Source organism: Uranotaenia lowii, chromosome 2 (genome assembly GCF_029784155.1).
Source record: "Uranotaenia lowii strain MFRU-FL chromosome 2, ASM2978415v1, whole genome shotgun sequence".
In the NCBI taxonomy this organism is placed as follows: Eukaryota; Metazoa; Arthropoda; class Insecta; order Diptera; family Culicidae; genus Uranotaenia; species Uranotaenia lowii.
Window position 1 is genome coordinate 103,992,004 of NC_073692.1, and position 25,708 is coordinate 104,017,711.

Genomic DNA, 25,708 nt, shown 5'->3' on the forward strand with positions numbered 1-25,708 from the left:
ATGAACGATCGTGCTAATACCACATCCCACGACTGCCAGTCGTGTGAACGACCCAACTCGGCCGAAGATGAAATGGTTGAATGTTGCATATGCACATTGTGGGAGCATTTCGGATGCGCAGGAGTGGACTCCCGGGTTAAGGATGCGAATGTGAAGTATGTGTGCAAGGGGTGCGCGGCTAGCCAGAACACTTCCGACATACCCGCTGGGAAAAATAAGTCCAAATCGAAGTCCGGTAAGTCTGCTCTTGGATCCCGTCGAAAGAAACCACTAACGGACATCGCAGAGAGCATTTCGTCCAGTACTCGTGCGGCAATAATGGCACAGCAACTAAAAATGGTCGAGGAGGAACAACAACTTCAGGCACAGGAATTAGCGGAAAAAAGGAGCAAAAAAGGCGTGAGCGGGAGGAATCCGAGCGCCAGTTGCAAGAAAAAAAGAAGCTAGTGGAAGAAGAGAAGGCTCTTCGGGTCAAGCAGCTGCAGGAAGAAGCGGAGATGAAAACATTGGAGCAGAGACTGAGAAGAGAATCGCTTGACAAACGGAACCAGATCGTCAAGGCGCTCGCTGCCAGCAGCCATGGTGGCTCAATATTGGGATCGGTTGCTAGTTCGAGTCGCGATTCACGTTCGAAAGTCCAGAGTTGGTTGGACAAATCAGAATCCGGAAAAGAAGAAGAATTTCCCACGGATATGGGCCTCCAGGTTTCCCCCATATCCGCAGCCCATCGTTCAGCAATATCGAACTGCTCCAAAATTCCGGTTCCAACGAACCATTCCTTCGTAAGGTCCCATGTACTCAACTCGAAATCCCAAACTCCAGTTGCGCTTAATCGGCCGGCAGCTCCGCGCACCAGACTCACTCAAGAGCAAATAGCCGCGCGTCAGGTTTTAGGAAAAGAACATCTCATCTTCGACGGGAATCCGGAAGAGTGGCCAATTTTTATCAGCCATTTTGAGCAGTCGACATCTGACTGCGGCTTTACGGATACGGAGAACATGCTTCGGTTACAAAAATGTTTGCGTGGACCAGCGTATGAGGCCGTGAGAAGCCGTCTTTATCTTCCTTCAGACGTACAGCTCGTTATATCGACCTTACGAACATTTTTCGGTCGACCTGTTCTTGTCATCAAATCGCTGCTGAATAAAATACATCAGGTACCACCGCCAAAACTGGACCGCCTAGACACTTTGATGCATTTCGCACTGGCAGTGCAAAATTTTGTTGGCTCGCTGATTGCTGGTGAACAGAGAGAGTATCTGGCAGACCCGATTCTCGTACAGGAGCTAGTCGAAAAGCTTCCTGTCCCATGGCAAATGGAGTGGGCGGCTTTCGAAATTCAACACCAATCCGTTACGTTGGAAACGTTTGGCGAATTCATGTCCGTATTGATGACCATGGCCAGTAGAGTCTCGTTCAAAAGTCCGAACTTTGGAAACATTACTCGATCGGACTCGAATAAGCGGAAGCCGAAAGAAACGGGATTAATGTACACCCACGCACCCGAATCGGATCCACCGAAAGCGACAGATGTTGCTTTGCAAGTTCGCCATCAACCAAGTAAGACTTGCTTCTGTTGCGGACGAGAGGGACACCGAGTAGCTGAGTGCCCACAATTTAAAGCAGCCAGTGTGGACGATCGTTATAAATTGGTCCAGCTGAAGAAACTATGCAGAACTTGCCTGAATAGTCACGGAAAGTGGCCTTGCCGATCCTGGACAGGATGCGGAGTTGAAGGCTGTCGACATAAACACCACACACTTCTTCATCCATCAGCCAACAACAACCAGAATGTCAGTTTTTCCGCCAGTCACGTGTCCTCGGAAGATTTGACTTGGACACTTTTCAGAGTGGTTCCAGTTGTCCTCTATGGAAAGAATCGCTCTCAACTGATTTTTGCCTTCATCGATGAGGGCTCGTCTTACACCCTTCTAGAAGAATCCGTCGCCAATCAACTCGACGTGGATGGCCCTAAGCAGCCGCTCACTCTGCAGTGGACTGGAAATGTTACACGAGAGGAACAGCAGTCGCAGCTAGTGGAACTGAATATTTCCGCAAAAAATTCTACTCGCCAGTACCAACTGAACCATGTTCGCACTGTTCGTAGCCTAATGATCCCCTCGCAAACTTTAAAATATCGTGAGCTGTCACGCCGCTTCCCTCACCTACGGGGTCTTCCGGTAGAAGATTTTGAACTCGTTCAGCCACAATTGCTGATAGGTCTGGACCATCTACGACTTTGTGTACCATTGAAGCTACGGGAAGGCGGCCCAAAGGATCCGATCGGGGCAAAATGCAGATTGGGTTGGAGTATCTACGGATGTGTTTCTGGAAATCCGACCACGCCAGCCGTCATAAATCTACACCTCGGGGCGATATCCGATCCAGATAGGGAGATGAACGAACAACTGCGTGATTACTTCGAACTGGAGAGTTCGGGTGTAAAGATTCCGAACAGTATTCTTGACACCGAAGATGACAAACGGGCGAAGCAACTCCTGCAAGAAACGACACGACGATTGGAATCAGGTATCGGATTCGAGACTGGGCTTCTTTGGAAGACTGACGACCTGAACTTTCCTGACAGCTACCCCATGGCTTCTCGTAGGGAAGAGTGCTTGGAAAGAAGATTTGCACGGGACCCACAACTGGAGGCAAAGGTTCGTGAGCAGATAGCCGACTACGTGCGTAAAGGATATGCGCATCAAGCCACATTAGAAGAGCTGACGTCTGTTCCACCGGAACGTGTGTGGTATCTCCCTCTGGGCGTCGTGACCAATGCTAAGAAGCCAGGAAAGATCAGATTAATCTGGGATGCGGCAGCCAAGGTTGGTGGAACATCTTTTAACTCGAACCTTCTCAAGGGGCCAGACCTCTTAACCCCACTTCTACAAGTTCTCTACCAGTTCCGCCAGTTCCCAGTAGCAGTGTGCGGCGATCTGATGGAAATGTTCCATCAAATCAAGATTCGATTTCCCGACTGCCAATCTCAACGGTTCCTCTTCCGTGAGCATCCAACGGCGGAGCCAAAGGTCTACATCATGGATGTGGCCACATTTGGGTCTACCTGTTCCCCGTCTTCAGCCCAATTCATCAAAAATCTCAACGCCCAAGAGCTCGCTTCAGAGTATCCTCGCGCAGCAGTAGCCATTTCAAACAACACCTACGTAGATGACTACTTGGGCAGTTTCATGTCGATTGATGAAGCTGTGGAAGTGAAATGAATCGCTTCATGAGCATGCATGTCACTCAGCAAAGAAATAACACATCCACGATTCCAAATGAAAGTCCTTCACCCAAACGAAAAAGGAACAATGCTGATCCACGATCAAAATAAGATCTTAGATCTACAAATGTTTAAAACTGAAATATATTTTATTCAATGGATAGTTTAATGAATAGATACCATGAAAATGTAGAAGATTTTAATTTAAGTACTTTTAATAATGATTCAAGATCCTTTAGAATTTTGCAATGGAACGTACGTAGTATGAATAATTTAGATAAATTTGATTGCATATTACAGACCATTGATCATTTTAATGTTTGTATCGATGTTATTGTTGTTTGTGAAACCTGGCTTGGTAAAGATAACTGTTGTATTTACAACATTCCGGGATATACATCGATTTTCTCTTGCCGCGACCAACCATATGGAGGCCTAGCTATGTATATAAAGACAAATTTGAAATTTAAAACTACTGAAAATATAACTTTTGATGGCTTTCACCGAATTAGTGTCGAAATTTGTACAAGTGGTCAAGTAATTTGTGTTCATGGCGTATATAGACCCCCTTCATTCCCGTTTAACATGTTTTGTGATCAAATTGAATCTCTTCTAACGTCTGTTGCTGATAATCACTCCTGCTTCATTGTCGGTGACCTAAACGTTCCTGTGAATTTGATTAACCTGAATACCGTAGCAAAATATAGATCTATATTAGAATCTTTTGGATACGCTTGTACAAACACCTTTCCTACTAGGCCAACAACTCAGAATATTCTAGATCACGTTATATCGAAGCAAATTGACTTAGATCGATTGAAAAATGATACAATCTTTTCTGATGTTAGTGACCATTTACAAATACTCACATCATTCAATTTATTATGTGATAAAAATGTAACAATTCTTAGGAAAGAGATAGTTGATAACGCTAAACTAAACAGCTTATTTGTGAATTATTTAAACAGTATTCAACTACCAGAAAATGTTGATGAAGGCCTACAAGAAATCACATCAACTTACAATCGCTTTGTGAAAATTTCTTCTCGAACACTTAATAAAAGGGTAAAACTTAAAGGAAATTGCTGTCCGTGGATGACATTTGACCTCTGGACACTCATCAAAATAAAAGAGAATTATTTAAAACGATCGAAAAAGCATCCAAATGATATCAATTTAAAAGAGATGCTAATTCACATAAATAAAAAATTGAGTTCAAAAAAACAAGAATGTAAAAGGCTCTATTACGAGCGCTTATTAAATAATTCACCACATTCAAAGCTCTGGAGAAACATTAATACGCTCTTAGGTAAATCTAAAACGACTTCCTCAATTAACCTTTCAGATGAAAGAGGTGTTATAACCAATAGTACACAGATTTGTGAGAAATTAAACAAACACTTTTCCACAATTGGAAAGAACCTGGCTGAAAAGATTCCAGTAAATACTGAAAATGATCATTTGACTCAAATCGAACAGGTAGAAAATACAATATTCTTACGGCCCGCTAGTGTAAACGAGGTTCGACTTGTAATTTTTTCACTTAAAAATAAAAAGGGTCATGGACCAGATGGTTTCCCTGTTAATGTCTTGAAAAATAACCACGAAACATTCTCGCACATACTTACACAATACTTTAATAAAATTTTGGAGTCAGGAGTTTTCCCGAACTGTCTAAAAATTGCGAAAGTCATCCCTGTTTTTAAGGCTGGCGATTTGCTTGACGTCAATAACTATCGCCCTATCTCGACTTTAAGCGTTTTTAGTAAAGTGTTCGAGAAGCTTCTTGTTAATAGAATTGTAGACTTTCTAAATCAGAACAATATACTTTATAAACTGCAATATGGATTTAGATCAGGTTCGAGCACTCAAATTGCCATCTCAGAATTAGTTGACTCCATCATATGTAAAATAGAGTCAAAAAATATTGTTGGGGCACTATTTTTGGATCTCAAAAAAGCCTTCGATACTCTAAATCATGACATATTATTGTCCAAACTGTATAAATACGGGATAAGAGGAACAGCAAATAATATCCTTCGTAGCTACTTAGAAGGTCGCAAGCAGTATGTGGCTATTGAAAACACAAGAAGCGAATTAAGAAATATTGATATCGGTGTACCACAAGGGAGTAATATCGGGCCATTACTTTTCCTTTTATATGTCAATGATTTATGTAACCTTCAACTTAAAGGCACAGCACGTTTATTTGCCGATGATACAGCAATTTTTTATTCTGAAACTTCACCTGATATTATAATTCAGCACATTGAAGACGACCTAAAACTGCTTTCAAAATATTTCAATTCAAACCTACTTTCACTAAATTATACTAAAACAAAATACATGTTGTTTCGTTCTTCGCATAAAAAGCTACTTCGTACTAATGACCCAGCTATGAATGGAAATACTATTGAGAGAGTTAGTTATTTTAAATACTTGGGAATTTACTTAGATGAAACTCTCTCATGGAATCGTCACATTGAACACTTGGAAAAAAAAATTACTCCTCTTTGCGGTGTTCTTTGGAAACTGAGAAATTTTGTTCCACAACATGTTCTCTTTAAATTTTATTTTGCGTTTATCCACTCTCAATTGAACTACCTTATTATGATATGGGGAAGAGCCTCCTTGTCCCACTTACAGAAACTTCAAACGCTCCAGAATAGATGCTTGAAAAACATCTTAAAGCTCCCTTTGTTATTCCCTACCCTTCAGCTTTACTCTTTAAGAACGCATAACGTTCTTCCAATATCTGAACTCTGTGATTTGCAAACTGTTGTATATGTCTATGATAATCTACACTCAATTGAAAATATTCAAAACCTCCATTTTACTACGGGGTTGCGAACTCATAACACTCGCCAGTCAGATTTCTTGCAACGAAGCCGATCCACAACATCATTAGGGCAAAAAAGAATTTCATTTATTGGACCTACTAAATACAACACCTTACCAACGGATATTAAAAACATAACCAATCGTTCCATGTTCAAAACCAAAGTGATACAGCTTTTGAAAGAAAAATTGAACCATTAAAACAGTCGATCATCAACCAGTCTTTGTTTTGTTTACCTTTTGTACTTTTGTAGCGTTAATATCTAATATTATTTTTCTTAAAAATCTTGTAGTTTGTATTTTATCTTATAAAATTATTGAACATAACATAATAAAATTAGCAATAAATAAATAGTATATTAGTAAATATCGAATAATGAATCTCTTCAAAGGAAATTATTTTCCATTGAGATTTCATATTGTAGTCAATTATAAAAAAAAAAAAAAAAAAAGAAGTCGTAAATGAGATAAAGCTGGTGCATTCCAAGGGCGGTTTCACGCTACGACGCTTCTTGTCCAACGAAGCAGAAGTTTTGCGAGGAATCGCAGAATTCGCTGAGGTCGAAGACAAGGTTCTCACCCTGGAGAGAGGGGAGAAATCAGAATCGGTGCTGGGAATCAAGTGGCTGCCAAAAGACGACGTTTTCATCTATTCATTTGCACTTCGAGATGACCTCAAACAAATTCTGAACGAGCAGCACATTCCAACAAAACGCGAGGTCCTCAAAGTAGTAATGAGCTTATTTGACCCCCTCGGTTTCATCTCGTTCTTTTTAGTGCATGGGAAAATCCTCATGCAGGATATCTGGGCCCGAGGAACGCAGTGGGACGAAAATATTCCGCAAGATCTCAACGTGCGATGGCGAGAATGGACGAATCTGTTCCCAGACTTAGGCAAAGTACGAATCCCCCGATGTTACTTTCCATCTCCATTCCCAAAGAATCTCGAGAACCTGCAAATACATGTCTTCGTAGACGCGAGTGAGGCCGCTTTCTCCAGCGTGGCCTATTTTCGCTTGGAGATGGATGGAGTGGTTCAAGTTGCTTTCATCGGATCCAAAACTAAGGTGGCTCCGCTCAAGACGGTCTCAATTCCTCGACTCGAACTGAAATCAGCCGTTCTAGGAACACGTCTCCTGAATACAATATCAAGCCAACACACCTTTCGCATAGGCCACCGATACATGTGGAGCGACGCCGGAGTCTGCCTAGCGTGGATTCGTTCCAAGGATCACCGAAAATACCACCAATTTGTTTCCGTACGGGTCGGTGAAATTCTAATGTCAACCGATCCCAGAGACTGGAGATGGGTTCCTTCAAAAATGAACGTGGCAGATCAAGCAACCAAGTGGAAAGAAGGACCACAGCTATCGATGCAGAATCCATGGTTCCGGGCACCAGAATTCCTGTACGAACCCGAGAAACGATGGCCGAAAGAGCGCACTGTCCAGACAACAAGTGAAGACCTTCGAACAGTGCACTTAAACCTTGGGCGCTTCTCTCCAAATCCTGCAATCATCGACACAACTCGCTTCGATTCCTGGATTAAATTGCTTCGAACCACGGCGTTCACGTTTCGTTATATTGACAACTTCAAACGGGACCTGGTCGACGAACCATTGGAGCTTGGATTGCTCACCCAGAAAGAGCTCGAACGTGCTGAACGCCTGCTTTGGAGAATCGCTCAAGCAGAATCATATCCCGAGGAGATTGCACTACTTTCTGAAACACAAGGTCCCCCTAAAAGTCGTCACAGTGTCGTCAAGAAGTCTAGCACAATCTACAAGTATTGGCCGTTCCTGGACGAGGATGGTGTTTTGCGAATGCGCGGCCGTATCGGTGCTGCACCATTCGCACCGACAGAAGCTAAGTTTCCCACGATTCTCCCCAGAAAGAACTATATTACATTTTTGATCGTCGACAGGTATCATCGTCGTTTCCGACACGCAAATCGGGAAACCATCGTCAACGAGATCCGGCAACGTTTCGAAATTCCCAAGCTGAGGTCCCTCGTCTACAAGGTGGCGCAGAAGTGTTCCTGGTGTCAGGTGATGAAGGCCAGGCCAAGACCTCCAGCCATGGCACCACTTCCAAAATTTCGGCTGACAGCATTCGTGCGCCCTTTCACATCTGTAGGCTTAGACTATTTCGGGCCAGTTCTCGTAAAGGTTGGCAGACGCAATGAAAAACGCTGGGTGGCCCTATTCACGTGCCTGACCATCCGTGCTGTACATTTAGAGGTGGTTCATTCGCTAAGCACGGAATCCTGTATAATGGCAGTTCGCCGTTTCGTTGCGCGTCGTGGTCCGCCGAAGGAGTTCTGGACGGACAACGCTACTTGCTTCCAAGGTGCCAGCAACATATTGAAAGAGGAAATTGCCGCTAAGACGAACGCCCTTGCTCTCACGTTTACCAGCGCCGAAACTAGCTGGAAGTTTATCCCACCTGCCACTCCGCACATGGGCGGGGCGTGGGAAAGGTTGGTCCGCTCAGTCAAGGTGGCGAGCGGTGCTATCTTGCAAACATCTCGTAAACCGGACGACGAAACGTTGGAAACCATCCTGTACGAAGCCGAAGCAATGATCAACAGTCGACCGCTCACCTACATTCCGTTGGAGTCGGCCGACCAAGAAGCGTTGACCCCAAACCATTTTATATTGGGTAGTTCAACTGGAGCGAAGATTCTACCAACGAAGCCTGTGGATTACCGAACAACACTCCGCAGCAGCTGGAAACTGGCGCAATATATAACCGATCAATTCTGGACGAGGTGGCTGAAAGAATATTTGCCCATGATCTCTCGTAGAACAAAGTGGTTTGAGGAAACCAAGGATCTGGAAGTCGGTGATCTGGTCATGATGCCTGACGGTGCAATACGGAATCGGTGGACTCGAGGTAGAGTGGAGCAAGTAATTCCTGGACGAGACGGCAGAGTAAGAGAGGTCGTGGTTCGGACAATTTCGGGTACCCTTAGGAAGGCAGCGTCGAAATTAGCTGTTTTAGACGTCGTCGAAAGATGTGAACCTGAGACAGTGGTTCCAGATTTGCACCAAGGTTCACGGGCGGGGGAATGTGACGACGGGGTCCCTCGTTGCCGCAACACTGCTCGACGCGACGCTGCATCAGATGACAGAATTGACGTTCGCGGAGAGAACTGTCACGAGTGAAGGAAGAACTGGGAAAAAGCTGTAAAGTCATTCCACCTGAAGTGCGCTTTCGACCGTTTTGTTATAGAGAATAGAATTTCTAAATCCATATCGTTTAGTGCAGTTGATCATATTTCCCCATTTAAATTAGTTTATTAAAGATCAGCTTTATTGCACAGATCTACTCGTGGGTAGCTACAGCCGACTCATTTCCAGTTAAGGTGTAGATCGCACCAAAAATTCTCGAAGCTGACCATCAAATTTGTCTGCTATCGTGAATCCGTGGTGATCCGCAAAATTTCCCTCATAACCTAACACCTGTTGACTCCTCGATTAGGGACCCATCGGTAAAGTACATTTTATCAGCATCGACGTGTCTATATTTAGCATCAAAAACTCTTGGAATCAAAAGTGGACGATGTTGGGACGGGATTCCTCGAATTTCCTGCTGCATAGACAAATCAAACTGGACAGAAGAATGGTCGTAGTCTGGGTTACAAACACGAGTTGGAGAGCGAAGAAGGATTTACCTGCAAGGTACACTGTTTTGTAAATTGTAATTCTTTTTTTTCTCAAAAATTCATAGTATTGCGCAATTTAAAAAATCATACCTACAAATTGAGAGCCCAAAACAGTCCCAATAAAATTATGATTACATTATGATGAAAATTTAAAAAATATTAGAGACACATGTTTTCAAGATCTGAAAATGTTATAAGGATAAAATGTCGAAAAAAATGGTCTTTTTCCAAAAATCGGACCAGTGCGACCTCTAAACATCGTTTTTCTGAGCCGCTCCCTTACAAAAGTTTGTTTCTAACATTCTAAGCTGTCATTTGAAGCTTGAGCCCCCAAAATCGCAGACATAGTGCAATTTTGGGCCACCCTATTGCATATATGCAGTCTAAGTTTTTTTTCTTTTTTTTCTAGCTTGTTTCATTACTGTTAATGAATTGAGACAATTTTAATGCATCAAAAACCAAGGGATTGAAATCAAAAGAGAATTCTTTGCATTTGGTGAGGAAATGATCAAAATTCCACAGCGGCTTCACAAATTGCAACAATTTGCAACAATTAGCACATTTTCATTCTCTCTGAGCACTGGTTTCTCTCATTTGAACTCAAACCTTCTAATTTTCTCTAAGAAATTGTCACAAATTACCACAAATTCAATGATTTGTGTGGTCATTGACGAATTTTCTCCCTTCATTTCAGTTCCCCGTCAAAAACCTATTACAAAACTTTGAAAATAAAAAAAATTACACCTTTTCAACAATTAAAACTATTCAAAAGCATTTTTTTTGGCTTAAATTGCTCAACGGATTTATTGTCCATGCAGCAGAGGTTTAAACACTCAAAATAGTTTATTTCCTGATATTTTTGTTTCTGTCCTTATATTCTAGAATCAACATGATGTAAACATATTTCGTCAAACGGGGCATCATGCAACAACAGGGTTAGATACACTCGTTGTATTCTACAACACTTATTCAATTTTTATCATTTAATGGTAACAAAATGATAATGACATAGTTTCTCGTGAGATAATTTTTTAATGTTTTTATTCTCATAGAAAATGTAAAAAAAAATCGAGCAATAGTTGTAAAAATTTTTACATTTTTCGATGCTCTGGTCATATTTTTCACCTACAGTGTTGGTAAGGGACAAGAAAAGCAATATAAAGTTTGTAGGTGATATCATCAAGCCACTCCGTCATACTTGGTAAAGTTTTTCTATGCGGGTTGGCCTAGTGATATCACCTACAAACTGTTGGTGAAAAATGTTTTTCGGACAATCATCAAATAACAAAAAATTTATTCAGTTACCAGTCTGGGCTAAAATGCATCATAGTTCAAATCAAAGATTCACCTTTTTAATCTCGTTGCCATATGCTGGAATATGATTGTTTTGAATCACGCATTTGTTTATTTAAAAATTTCTTTCATCCAAACATTAATTTTTATGATTTCAGCTAGTAGTATTTTTTGTAGTATCTTTTACCCCTAAATGTATGATGTACAAGTTATCTGTTGGTTATCTGTGGACGCTAATTTTTAAAAGCCATTGAAGTTAAAAAGTGTTGCCTAATGCTCCATTTGACGGTATCAAAGGTGAAAGTGATCACCTCCAGTTTTCGTGAAAATGTTTTTTTTTATTATGAGAAAAATGAAATCATATTTCTCAATTTTATAATCCATCTATCCAGGAACAGCGAAGATTGACACTCATATCGCTGCTGCCGTGCGATATGTTAACTGGCACTTTTCCACCCAATGAACATTAAACTGAAACTGCTCAGCAGCTGCGGAATATCGTCCCAACCAGCGAACGATGCGTCTTATGTCATTCATTTTTCTTCCCTGTTTCATCCAAGACCAGAACAACCACAAAATGCTGCGGGGGTGTGAAAGTAAAGCAGAAGTGGTGCATCGGGCACCTTCAAGTGGCTCTTAGAATTGTTGTTTTTTATAGAGATAAGTTAAAGATAAACGACGAAACGATTAAATTATACTAGCTGAAGTTGAGTTTGAGATCAAACAACTTGTGCTATTGACTTACAATTTTAGCCGGAATCGCTCCAGGAATTGCTTTTCTTAGAAATCATTGTTACGCCATTCTCATTTCAAGCGCTCAAATTCTGCAGTGGTAGCCCGGATTTCCTGCCATTCCCGGTGGATCTCGGCGAGAAAGCAGAAAAAACAACTCCAGCTTATCGCAAGCTAAAAGGATCATTAAATTTGCACCATTTTCTTCGCTCGATGATGGCCTCTGGCTTCGGAATGGGATGAGGAGCGAAACTGTTTAAAGCTCACTGTGGTGAAATCCTTGCTGCGGAACGTAACAACCGGACATGGTTGAAACATATGATGCCTGTTAACTCCTCCCGCACACACCGTCTTGGGCTACCCTCCCAGAAAGTACTTTGAAGGCATGCCCCCTTTCCAAGCATTTTTCACCCACTTCAACAAGTCCGTAATACTTTCGACTGGAAAAGAACCATCTTTCCGCTGCACAAACTCCTACACACGCATTTTATCGCCCCAAGTATGGCTGAGTGAAGTCAGTAAAATCACTTGATTCTCGGGAGAAAGTCACCGACATAAAGCAATAAAATTGTCGGAACCTAGAAGGAAGGAGAGCTCTGCTGCTGTGTTAATCGCAATATAGTGTAAATAGCATTTTCCAGCTTCTCGGTTCGGGACCAATGGGATTTGATGGTGAATGAATGAAAGGAGCAACGAACAAAAGAACTCACCACACATATCCGTACATCCTCAATCGCTCAATGGGACGGAAGTGAAATAGGTGCATCCCTGCATAGCTCAGTTGCATATTCGCAGTTGTATGACTTTGTGTGGTGCCAAGATGGTGTCCGAATGTACAATGTTGCACAAGCTTCAGACCAAGTGCTTTGGGAATAAAGTTTACTAGCAGATTTCATTGTTGACTTGATTGTGGCAAATTTAGAGTCAAGCGATGAGTAGGAAGGAAAATAAATTGAACACGAGAAATGTGCAACAATTAACAATTGCCGGAGGATCTCCATGCCTGAGATAAAACTGTCCATATGAATGACATCATAAAATCACTCCGGTAAAAAAACTTCAAATCTTTCACTCTTAACAGCTCTCATTTGCACGATCTTAATTTTGTATCAATGTTATCTCTTATCTATATAGGTTTTATCTCCTAAATCTTATGTCAAACAATTACACTAGTTTACAGTATTTTTTAACTAAGTAAACTGAAGATCACTTTAAATGTGAAAGCGGGCGTTGAATCCGAAAATGAAATTCAAAAAATCTCAGTAGAACAGTTTTTAAGTTATGATCAAAACAGGACCGTAGGAAGAAATGACTCATGGGGGGGTGGTTCTTAATGACTGATTTTTGCCTAGGATTTTTTGCCCATCAATGCACGAATACACAAAAAAATTATAACAATTTTTTTTGTTAGTCTATGATTTTTCATTTTTGAGTGCAGTAAGGTTTTTTTTTACACTGATATACGTACCGCGTAAAAAAACCCTGTAAAAAAACGTGTAAATTCCCGAAAACCGTGTAAAAAAAACCGTGCTAATTCCCGAAAACCGTGTAAAAAAAGACCATTCGAATTCTGCTGCTCTGAAGTTCTGAAACTTAAGACCTGAGACCTGAGACTTGAGACTTGAGACCTGAACTTGAGAATGTAGACTAGAGACATGAGACCTGAGACTTTAGACATGACACCTGAGACCTATGTCCAGGGACTGAGATTGTTCGATCTTCTAAAAAAGATCGATTCCCAAGATCGATTCAGCTGAATGGTTCCAGGATCTATCCACCTAAAAAATCGAAACAAAAAGATCGATCTCTGCAAGATCAATCTATTTATTTTTCGTCAGCGGTGCTGCCTGCCTCATACATTTGAATATCAAATGTACGAGCAATAAAAAATATACTTCAAGCTCAAAATATGAGCACGTTAGTTAGGAATTAGTCAATTATTGTACATTGACTGATAACAACAATTCAGCTATTTCAAGGTAGTTCACTTAGTGAAATGCTTTTTAAAACAGGTTACAGGATTTGTATTAACGCTGTCACAAGTCAAGCATTCCAGATTGCCTGGTTATAACTGGGCTGGTCCAGATTTTCAGAGAAAAAATAGAAAAAGCCTGGTTGCTCGAAAATTCTGGAAAATGGCCTGGATTTTCCCGGATTTATCCTCATTATAAAAAAAATTCAGACCAAAACTAAAATTTAGAGGCATAATTCATGATTTTTGCGTCCAATAACAATATTTATTGAGCTGGACAGATTGACTGACTGATAATTCCAATAATTTTCGTTGTTCAACTTAGTGAATCTTCATAAACTGAATCTAAGTGGTATCAACGGGTGGCTGGATTTTCACAGCAGAGATGGCTACCAAATAAGTGTTTCAAACCTCAAGAAAGTGTCTTACAAAAAGTTTTAAAATTTGCCTCATGGATTTGAAAGAGCCTTGCTTGATTTCGGTTTTGTTTTTCGTGCCAGTATTTCGTTTTTCACTAAATGAACCTGAAAGTGATATTTTTCAAACATGTGTACATGGTTGTTTGATCTTGTTAAATCCCACGATTTCAATGAAAAGCTGAACTGCTAAAAAATGTGAAAACAACGGTGATAACCGTCAATTCGAATTCAAAAGTTTTTGGACAGGGCAAATGCACCCTTCCGATTCCTATCTGAAACAGCTTTATGGGTCGTATGAGTTCTCTGCACCTTTTTTTAGAATTATTTGAAATTTGAGTTTCGCTGATGTGCTTCGATAAAAAATAATTTTTAATATGATTATCTTTCATCTTTTCTCTTGGTTTTTTATGAGAAATACCTGAATTTTGGAAGGATTCACCAGGATACACCCTGGTGTTTTAGTCAATAAGTTTGAAACCAAAGCCCGATTTTTGTGTAAAAATGCACTGATACGTGTTTTGCTATCATCTGGAAGGCTCAAGTCCAATTCTTCAAGCAACAAATTTTTCAAGTATTATTTGCATTATGCGTAGAGGCAATATTAGAATTATGATTTTACAAATGTAATATCTGTACAAACACGTGAAAAGGATCTATCTCCATATATGCCGAATCGAGAAAAACGCGTTTGAAAAAAATACAACCTATTTTAAATCGCTAATTAAAAATTACTTGAAATTTTTGATTTTTATGATAGCTAAACGATTTTTAGGAGCCTCCTCTATATGTTGGAATAGAGGAATATCAATTTTCATGGAAAAATAACGCGCTATCGTAGATAGAACCTAGCTCACGTAATATTTTATCTCTCTTGTTTATACACCCTTTGCTATTTTCTCATTTCTAACTTTAGTTTTAAGCTCGCGTTCATTTGCAACTATGTTTTTATCTTGAATAAAGTGTCAAATATTTACCAACACACAAAAAGGATCTATATCCATGATGGCGTATTGAGAAAAACGAGTTTGAAAAAAATACAACCTATTTCAAATCGCTAATTAAAAATAACTTGAAATTTTTGATTTTTATGAAAGACAAACGATTTTTAGAAGCATCCTCTATATGTTGGAATAGGGGAATATCAATTTTCATGAAAAAATAACGCGCTATCGTAGATAGAACCTACTTCACGTAACATTTTGTCTAACCTGTTTATACACCCTTTGCTATTTTCTTATTTTTAGCTTAAGTTACAAGCTCGCATTCATTTGTAACTATGTTTTTATGTTGAATAAAGGGTTAAATTGATTATTTTGAGTTTGTTGGCGGAGTAGTAGCGAAAAATGGTTTCGGAGTATTTCCATATAACGGCAGTTCTGGTTTAAGAATGTTTATAGATCCTTTACTCAAATTGAGTTCTTAATTTAACGGAATATTATTTTCTCAAAAGGGTTTTACCGTTAAGTAGTGCAAGTGTTGGCCTATCGCGAGGTACTGAAAATGGTTTTTGTTTACTTTTGGAGATAGATCCTTTTCACGTGTTGGTACAGATATGTCAAATGAAGATAAGAAATTAACGCTTTATTTTTCTAGAAATATTTTTTATCATGGTCTCAGTCAAAAACTGAACAGCTTTCTACGGAGCTTCGACTATGAAACTTGAAAGTTTCGATCAGAACTAAAATCTTTAGCTGAGTATAATGTTATAGATGCTTAATTCAAGGCTTAGCAAGCTTTCAAGTAACCGTTCAATGCTTTCGATTACGTGAGCATTCGATAAAAATTCAGGTTCTCCTCAAGATTTTATAGGTAAAAAACGCTTTCTATTAATTCATTCTCCTTTATATTAGTGGCATGGTAGCACCGATAATGAAAAACAGTCATTCGGATGGTGCAGATATCAAAATTCTGAAATGAAATTTGGTCTAAAAATCTTTGCAATAAATGTATGTATGTATGTAGATAATCCACCATGGGTGCACGGATTCACCGCAGTTTCGCCAACGTATGCGCTAAATTGCATTCTTTAGATTATAAGTTCGGCCAATCTTCAATGCAAATTAGCACATACCCGACACCATGGCTTCGTGTGAACTGTCATGTAATGAATGAATTTCGTGTATGTGTATGTTTTATTTGTAGAACGAGCAAACAGTTTCGCAACCGTATAAAATTCATAACATTCTCAGTGTTATGAATCTACGACAGGTATTCCGCATGCGTGTAGATACCTGCCCAGCTGGCAACTGATTGAACGTTCTTATATAATAAAATCAATAAATGAAATAGTTTTACAACAGAATAACCTTACCTTTATACCCAACTTACCTCAAGACAAACTAAGCTTACCTTTAGCTGTAAACGGCCTTATTCAGTATCATCATAACCATATTTATTTCCATCTGATCTAAAATAAACAATTTTTAAAGTATAAAAAAATTGCGATGCAAAATATGTGAAACAAAACATAAAAAACGATAGATTCATTTTAAGTACAAAAAAACTAACATTTTAACTGTTATGAATCTTCGACAGGTATTTCGCATCCGTGTTTTTACCTGCCCAGCTGCCATCTGATTCATCATTCAAATATTTATATGAATATTCAATAAAACAAATGGTTATATAGTGAAACTAGCTGATCCCATACGAATTCCGTCTCGTTTTCAATTTAGAATATGTCATGAACAGTTTGAATACATGTCAATTGCCAGGCAGTTTCCAGATGCATTGTTAAGCAATAATTGCAAAAATGTTGAACATGTAATATGGAAGATCACTTTTTTTGTCGTTTGATACTAAATTCAAAAACCAAGAATCAATTGACCATGTCAAAAAACCCGTATATGAATTTTCATCTGGATGCGATACACACTAACGTAATTATTGCAAAATTGAATTGCGGTTAATATGAAAGAAACTCTTTTTTGTCGTTTGATACAAATATTGAAATCAGAAATCAATTGGCCGTCTCAACCCCCCGTGTATAAATTTGACTCAATCGTTGCATAAAAACTTTCGCCGGCTTCTCGAACTGAATTTATTACCTGAAATCGATTGCACGTCATTCAAAACATTCGTGTACCAATTTTCATCTGAATTCGATGCATAACAACGTCAATATCACAAAAACAGCGAACATTTAGACCCCTTTTGCCGGCCCCTTACACAAATTTGATACCAGCAATCGATTGCCCGTCTTTAAAAATATTCGACCGCAAATTTCCATCTCGATCCGATGTTTAATGACGTCAATATCACAAAAATATTGAAAAGTTAATATGGAAGATCCCTTTTGCCGACCCCTGACCCAAAACTCAATACCTGAAATCAATCTCCCATCTCTCAAAATCACCATGTGCAAATTTTCATCACAATCCGACGAAAAATAACGTCAATAACGCAAATTCAATATTTTTCCTATATGGACGACCCCTTTCCGAAAGGGGTCATCTGAAAATCTGAAAACATTCCTCATCATTCCTGTCCCCAATGAGCATCCATGCCAAATCTTAGCTCTCTAGCTCTTAAAACGGATGAGTCTTTAGATGACAAACGAACAAACCCACAGAAATAGCTTTTTACGTAACTAAAGATAATCTTACCACACATTATTTAAACACTTACCTTTTCCTTTAACTAAATTTCGACCTGTTTTTGAACACTCAATCCGATTTTCCGACCTGAACTCTGTCGAGGAATTAAATTTAAACTTAAGTAAAACTTTGTAAATATGGCCTTAAGCCCAGTGTTTTTATATGACGATTTGTTATTACAATTAGCACATTTAATATTGAAGAAATCTATCAAAATAAATAAACAATAAATAAACAAAAACTACAAAAGATCGAAAGATCACATTGAAAATAAACCGATTTAATCAATTTTTCCAAGGCTAAAGAATCGATCCAAAAAATCGGAAACTAAAGTTAAAAAGATCGATCCAAGATCGATCCAAGGGACCTGAGATCTGAGACATGAGACCTGAGACTTGAAGAATGAGACCAAAGACATGGGACATTAGACCTGAAACCTGAGACTAGAAACCTAAGACATAAAATACGAGACCTGAGACCTGAGACATAGGACATGAGACCTGAGACATGAGACTTGAGACTTAAGACATGACACCTGAGACCTGAGACCTGAGACATGCGACATGAGACATGAGACATGAGGCATGAGACATGAGATATGAGACCTGAGACCTGAGACCTGAGACCTGAGACCTGAGACCTGAGACCTGAGACCTGAGACCTGAGACCTGAGACCTTAGACCTGAGATATGAGACATGAGACATGAGACATAAGACGTGAGACCTGAGGTATGAGACAAGAGCCATGAAAAATTAGACCTGAAACATGAGACTTTAGAACTGAGATAAGCTACTAGTGTTATTACCGCGAAAAATTATATTAGCTCCGATTTCAACTTGCGACCCCTCTACTGAAAAGGTTTGACTTGTAGGTGACAAAAAATAGTGTCGCGAAATCGCTAGTACAAGCTACTAGGGTTAGTACCGATAGAAATTAGTTTAACTTCGATTTCAACTTTCGACCGGTCAAATGAAAGGGTTTGACTTGTAGGTGACGAAAAATATTGTCGCGTGTTCGCTAGTACAAGCTACTAGTGTTAGTACCGCGAGAAATTAGTAAAGCTCCGATTTCAACTTTCGACCCGTCAAGTGAAAGGGATTGACTTGTTGGTGATATTGGTTTCAGGGGGTAATCTTGAGAATCCGGGGAATTGAATGGTATTTAAAGTGTATTTTTTATATTTTGTATCATGTTTTGTTTTAATAACTGGCAAAATAAATCAAAACGCGCAAGTAGAAACTGCAGCACCCAGCTGAAAATTGAGTAAAATCATCATTCTAGAGAGCTGTTAGAGCTGTGAGCCCGTGCATTTTTTGATTGTTTGAAAACTTGAACAAGATGCTTCAAATTTTCGAAAAATTTTATCAAACATCGCATTCTTTGAAATTTGCAGTTAATGAAAATATAACTTCAAAATTTTTATCCATCCAATCATGATTTTTTTATGATTTTCGCTAGTAGAATTTGTTGCAGTATTTTTCACCCTTAAATGTTTGTAGAACCCTCATGCCTTTTCTATAAAAACATTTATGGTTTAAAAAATATAAAATTTAATTCGAACAAAGCCAAAAACTACTGCAATTGGTGCTTCATGCGTTACGACATTACAAATACATCACAACTGGTGGGACCAATAATTTTTCTGACTACCTCAATTTTATGTGCAATCAATTTTAATTTTTTTTTGTACAAACGGTATGATTATCTGCGGAAATAATGTTTTTAAAGGCCATTGAAGTTGAAAACTGTTGCATGATGCACCAGATGCACCAGACGGTATCTCTGTTTAAAAGTCATACATCGCCTAAGCCGATTTAGGCTTTGCAGACTGAATTAATTACGAGGAAAACTTAAGATTAACATTGAACACCCAGTACCACGATGGGAATTGAGCCCATGCCATCAGTGGACCAGCAATTATCGTCTTATCACGCTAACCACGCGGTACTAACTCTAGTTGCTTGTACTATTTAGCGAAGTCGCGACACTATTTTTCGTCACCCACAAGTCAAACCCTTTCACTAGAGGGGTCGCATGTTGAAATCGAAGCTAAACTTATTTCTCGCGGTACTTGTGTCGTTAATTTTCACTAATTTGTTTTAACTTTTACTAGTTACCAGAACCCTCAAACATTGATTTTCAGTGTTCGGCATCGCTAACTGGAAAATTAGCGCCGCTAATTAAATTGCTAACTCAGTCAAAGTTAGCGAGCGCTAATTGAAACCGCTGAATGAACAAAACAAGTTATCGCGTTAAGCTTAAAGCGCTAATCGCTAACCGCTAACTGTTGACCAATGAAAACCAATAAAGTCAATAAAAAGTTTTCCTCGCACCTTCAGTAATCGGGCGTTTCTGATAATCGAATTTCCTCTGATCCCAGCAGCGTCCGATTTTCGAGCGACTATTGTATTTTCAAATTACATGTTGTTTGGATGTTCAGTACATATTACACCGGAAAATGTAAAAACAGTTATCGAAAACTTAAAAGAACACCAATGAACACGAAAACAAAAATGATTTCTAGCGTGGATTTGGTAAACATTTTTTTCTCGTCCAGTGCGATGTAAAATCTTTTTCAAATGTTAACTTTTCCAATTTTTATGATGGAAATGTAGAATTCTTATATTATGATAGAAGCGTTTCAAAACTTGGATTTTTATACAATTTCTATTCGAACTTAAATCGAAGGCTTAATTGCAATTGAATAAACAGTTTTACATGCCCGTCCGTTCTTCTCTGATTTTTTATTTATTGTATATTTATTATATATTTATACGAACTAATCTGTGAAGTCAGTAAGTCAACTTTTCAACTTCTTAGAAAACAATAATTTAATTTAATTATGTAAAAAAAGGAAATAGTAGGGGTGAGTGGGGTATCGTGGGCCATGGGGAAACGTGGGCCACTTTTAATATCTTAGATGTGTGTTGAGATAAAAATGTCAAACCAACTGTCATCGTCGTCGCTTTGCGTGAGCATATATTCCTATATGTTGTTGGCTGAAATACGCATCATATGCTTCTTTTATTTATCAAACTAAAAAAAGTTAGAAAAATTTACTTACATAATTAAAAAAACACCCGCTAATTTCATCGATGGGGAACCTAAAATGCATAACAAAAATATGCTCATACGCTTATGATCTTAGTTTTGTCATGATCTTTCACGTGGAAAAGAAATTTTTGATGAAACATCAATAAGTCACACAAACGCAACCAATTTGCAAATCATAGCTTGTGGGGAATCGTGGGCCACACATCTTGAATCGCCTATATTTTTTTGTTTTTATACATATTCAGAACTTAAAATACGTTTTATCTATCCGCAAAGTTTTCTTATGCCAAATGAAGAGTTATGAAAAATATTTTGTCCATCTATATAAGAAATTTTGACAAAACGTTCGCGAGCCAGGTTTTGGAACCTATGCGAACATACGCAGCTCTCTTTTTTATTTCATCATCTGAAATTGCTTTTAAATAACGAAATGAATTAGGAAATCACAGTTTTGGGTCAACTCATAAACTTTGCATGTTATTTGGTCAATTTGGATTTGGTGGCCCACGATTCCCCACCATTTTTCAAAATACAAAAAATATTACTTTTTTTCAAACAGTCGGAATTTGGGGAAAATAACTTAATGATAAAAAATACCTCATGATTCCTTGAAAATGTAGAAAACCATACCATTTTTTATTTTCGTTTTATCTTTTATAATAAAGAAGTTATGGAACAACGAAAAAAAGTGGCCCATGATTCCCCACTCTCCCATATAATATTGTAAAGCAACTTTTATTGGCTTCTTCTATGATTGTTTCGAAAAAAGTGCTAAGAGTAATTTGCGTGGCACATGGTGGTGGTGTGAGATGACCCCAAATTTTCGTATCTTCTTACTCTAGTACGCACACTTTCACTGGGACCATAATGTGACAATTTTCGAATAAAACGTATATGGAAATTAGAATGATACCCAATGTCTCCTAAGCCTAATAAATGACTAGAAGTATTTATTTATCATAAACAATCCATTTTTTTTTGTTTCGATTATAGTCGTTTTACCATCTTTATGGCATTCGCGACTTTATCAACGTTACAGTTGGCGGATTGTTATTGAAAAACTTATCTGGAACAACTGTGTTCGATGTTTACTCTTGGGCTCGAACTCGCAGACATCGGCTCAGGAGACAACAGACTTGCCAACTGAGCTATATCACAAACCCATAAATAATCCATGAATTAGAAAATATATATGGGATTTAGCGATCTTCAGGTAGCGAAACCAAAAAATAGCGGAACTTTTTAATTCGCTAGTTCAACCAAAATTTAGCGGCAAAAAAAAACCGCTTACGAAAAGTTAGCGGACTAATTAGCGATTAGCGGATTAGCGCTTTTGTGCCGAACACTGTTGATTTTAATAATCATTGCACGAGCGCTTTCTTAAGACGTTTCGCTATCGTTTCGTTTCGACTTATCTATTTAACTATTTCAGTTAGCCTATTCTGCTGATGTTATAATCGATTCAGTCGGTTTGCTTCAGTGTGAGCATTTTGAAATTTTTTCATCTGTTGGTGGACTGTCGGAGACAAAATTATGTGTAGCGAGTTATCATGATCGTCAATGGAAACAGATGAGAAGTAATCGCTTTCTCATATTTATCGCTAAGTGTAACACAAGGGATAAATCAGTTATCAGTATCAGATCAGTTAGATTTGCTTCCCTGTTTACAATCAGTGTTATGATTATTGGCCACCTAGTCAAAATGTATTTTACTTGGAAAAGCTTAAAATAAATTCTAATCTTCTTGTAAACATTAGTGTTTGTTTTCAAACAGTGAATTGAGATCCATTTAAAAAGTAGAAAGAATTTAAAATACGGCGAAGGAAACAATCCATACTTCCCTATAAATCACAGGGGAAAACCGTTTCGATAATACAGGACAATTTGACAGTTGTTTTCCTGAGCTGTTTTTCTGCCCTGAAATCGTCCTGTTATTTCAGCCGTTGAAAATACTGGACGAAATTGTCCCGACCACAGGGGAAAAGATTAAGTGTGTACGAACTAAAATCCGAATCTTCATCTCAAATGTCAAATCCGTATTGTTGTACGGGTGCGAAACTTGGTGCATATATACGGTGACGACGCGAAAACTGCAAGTTTTTGTGAATCGCTGCCTGCGGAACATCATCCGCGCTTGGTGGCCTGGCAACTGGATCTCGAATGAGGAACTACATCGCCGGTGTCATCAAAGGCCGCTAGAAATCGAGATTCGGGAACGTAAGTGGAGATGGATTGGGCACACGCTGCGAAGAGATGAAAACGAGATTTGCAGAGAGGCGCTTGACTGGAATCAAGATGGGCGTCGAAGAAGAAGCAGACCCAGAAGTTCGTGGCAGCGTAGTCTAGCCGCTAAAATCCTGCTTTGGGGGTTGAAAAACTTTCTAACAGCTAATGGCCACCTTAATGCACATGTACCTCGATCCGCAAAAGTTATTTAGTAATTAAATATTAGTACAGACCCCGTTCGTTTTTGACAACATTCGATTTTGGCAACATCCGATTTTGGCACATGTGTCAAAATCGAACGGTTTTAGAAGCGACATAACCTTTTAGTTTTCATAATAACAAGACCAATTTGATTTAGACAAACACCACAAATACGTTTTTATGTTCTGAAATAATGATTAAATACAACAATAAAAACATTTTTTTTTTAAAATTATAAAGTACTCAAAAATTACAAAAAGATTAAAATTCAAAAATTTGAAAAACAAATTCAAGCAAAAGACTGAAAATGGCAAAAAACAACTAAAAAATGAAGAAGAACGACAAAACAGCAAATATGACAAATGAAAACAAACATTATAAACAAAACAAGCAAAGTGGAAAATCCTTCAAAAACATGAGGAAAAAAATTAAAAAATTACTACAAATAGTCGAAAATTTACCAAAAATAACGTGTTTGATAATAATAACAGTTATTTTGTAAAAATAACAAATTCAAGCAAAGTTGAGAAAAAAACCGTTCGATTTTGGCAACATTCGATTTTGGCAACACAAAATGTACGGGCGTGTTGCCAAAATCGAACGGGGTCTGTACTGTGGAACCTCTTTTGACCTAACGTTTCCTTCAAGATTTCCAATCAAGCTTTTTGTCAATTTGAGCGAAGTGTTTTTCTGGTCCAATAAAAAGTGATCGATTCTCCAAATTGAGTCATTTTCTCATTCATCATTTCGCCGGGCCACGCCAATCCATACACAGATAGAAATACCGGTAAATATCGTTTTTTTGTCTGCAATATCCGCCGTTCGAATTGGTGTTCAGTTATTTGCCACTCCTAGGACCAGAACAGATCCTAAGGATACGCAACTTTCACATAGATTGAAGAAGCACTCACCGAGGCGAGGACCGTTATGCTCTTGACAGTTCTTGTCATACCTACATAGTACGGATAAGTTTTGGACTGACACATCGATGCAGAAGAAAAGCATTGAAGGAAAACTTCCACTCGAACTGACTGGTGGGGGTGGTTCTGCTGAGTCGAGTTTTGTCCGTGTCGAGTCGAGTCATTTTTGCCGATTACTGAATGACTGACTGGCTGCACTTGCACTATTGTTCACCGGGATGTTTGCTCGCTCATACATCGGATTGTGGAAACGTTCTTGAATGGTTAAGTTGAAATGTGAAGTAGGTAGGGACGGTTTTCAACAACTAAGCGAGTGATTGCTCAAATGATGTTATCTTTGTGGAATTTTTCTCTTTATTATGTAACTGACAGCCACAAGGGATTGGTCAAGAGGATTGTTTTCAGTAACAATAATCCAGGTGAAGGATTTTTCATTTCATAAGAGATCCCAATATATTTAGGATGATGTGGATGATGATTGAAAATATCTTCCTCCTACTGAGGTGATTTAGACTTCTTTCGAAACAAATAAAGTTGTTAATGTAATAAACCTTACGTCCAAACATAACATTTTAAATCCATACATCGGAAGTGTACAAAATAAGGCAAATATGTAAGTGATAGGTAGTTATACGAAGTTGAAAGGCCATTCAATTATTTTCTATCGCGATTGGAATTGTTCCATTACTATATTCAAAATGCTCTTTGTTGATTTGGATTGTTCTTAAAGCCATAAATAGACGTAGAAAATATTATCGTATTCATTACGCCTAGAAAACAGCGCCTAGACTTTTCATTCGGCTTGAATTATGGACTATTTAATGTCCTCGAAAAAAACTTTTACGGTCTGCCAAATTTAATGCTGTTCCACAGGTGGAAAACTCCGGCCCAAGCAAAGAGCCCCTCTCGGGTATAAGCCAAAGGGGCCGCGTCCTCCAGAATGACCGGAATGAAGACAAAAAAAAGAAGAAAATTTATGAATCTGATCCCAATAAATCACCCACAACCCCCCCGGTCTTCGTTCGTTCGGTGTGAGTTTGTCTATTGCAAGTGTGTTCACGTGTATGATGTTGGCTTCCATAGATACCCACCTGAAGACTGAAAATGGAACGGACCTACCCCAGTTCACGTTCAAACGATTCTCTCCAGCCGGTGGCGTGGCCGCCATTTGTGAGAAAAAGGATTCGGTTCCGTTTCCTGTATTACGATAGGGTGCCCTTTGTTGGTTTTTCTAGAGCTGCCGAATGGGCGTTAAGCAAAGAACAAAGATTTTTCCACAAAGCCTGATGGCGATGTATTCCCCAGGGCGTTTCAAAATAATGTGCTTTTGGAGATCCAATCAAACTATAAAATGGCAAATCTGTGATTTCCTCACAGAGCTACTTATACTATATGGCGCTCCAAAGCCGATTGCAGAACCTGATTTTGGATTTTCTTATAAAAGAAAAAACCTGAAGAAAATCGATCTTTTCGAAGTGGTACACTTTTTCGAAACACACTGTGAGAGGCTCTTTACGTAGTACTAGTTTTTTTTAACAATTAGTTTATTTGAAACGGCTCGTA

At 38.8% G+C, this 25,708-nt stretch overlaps 1 protein-coding gene across 1 annotated transcript; it reads left to right on the forward strand.

The window, feature by feature from the left end:
* Window positions 1-25,356, forward strand: LOC129741739 (uncharacterized). The gene is made up of 4 exons (XM_055733519.1): window positions 1-235; window positions 289-3,215; window positions 6,553-8,959; window positions 25,229-25,356. Exons 1-4 carry the CDS (start codon window positions 1-3, stop codon window positions 25,354-25,356), a joined length of 5,697 nt encoding a protein of 1,898 aa, XP_055589494.1.
* The last annotated feature ends 352 nt before the right edge of the window (window positions 25,357-25,708 follow it).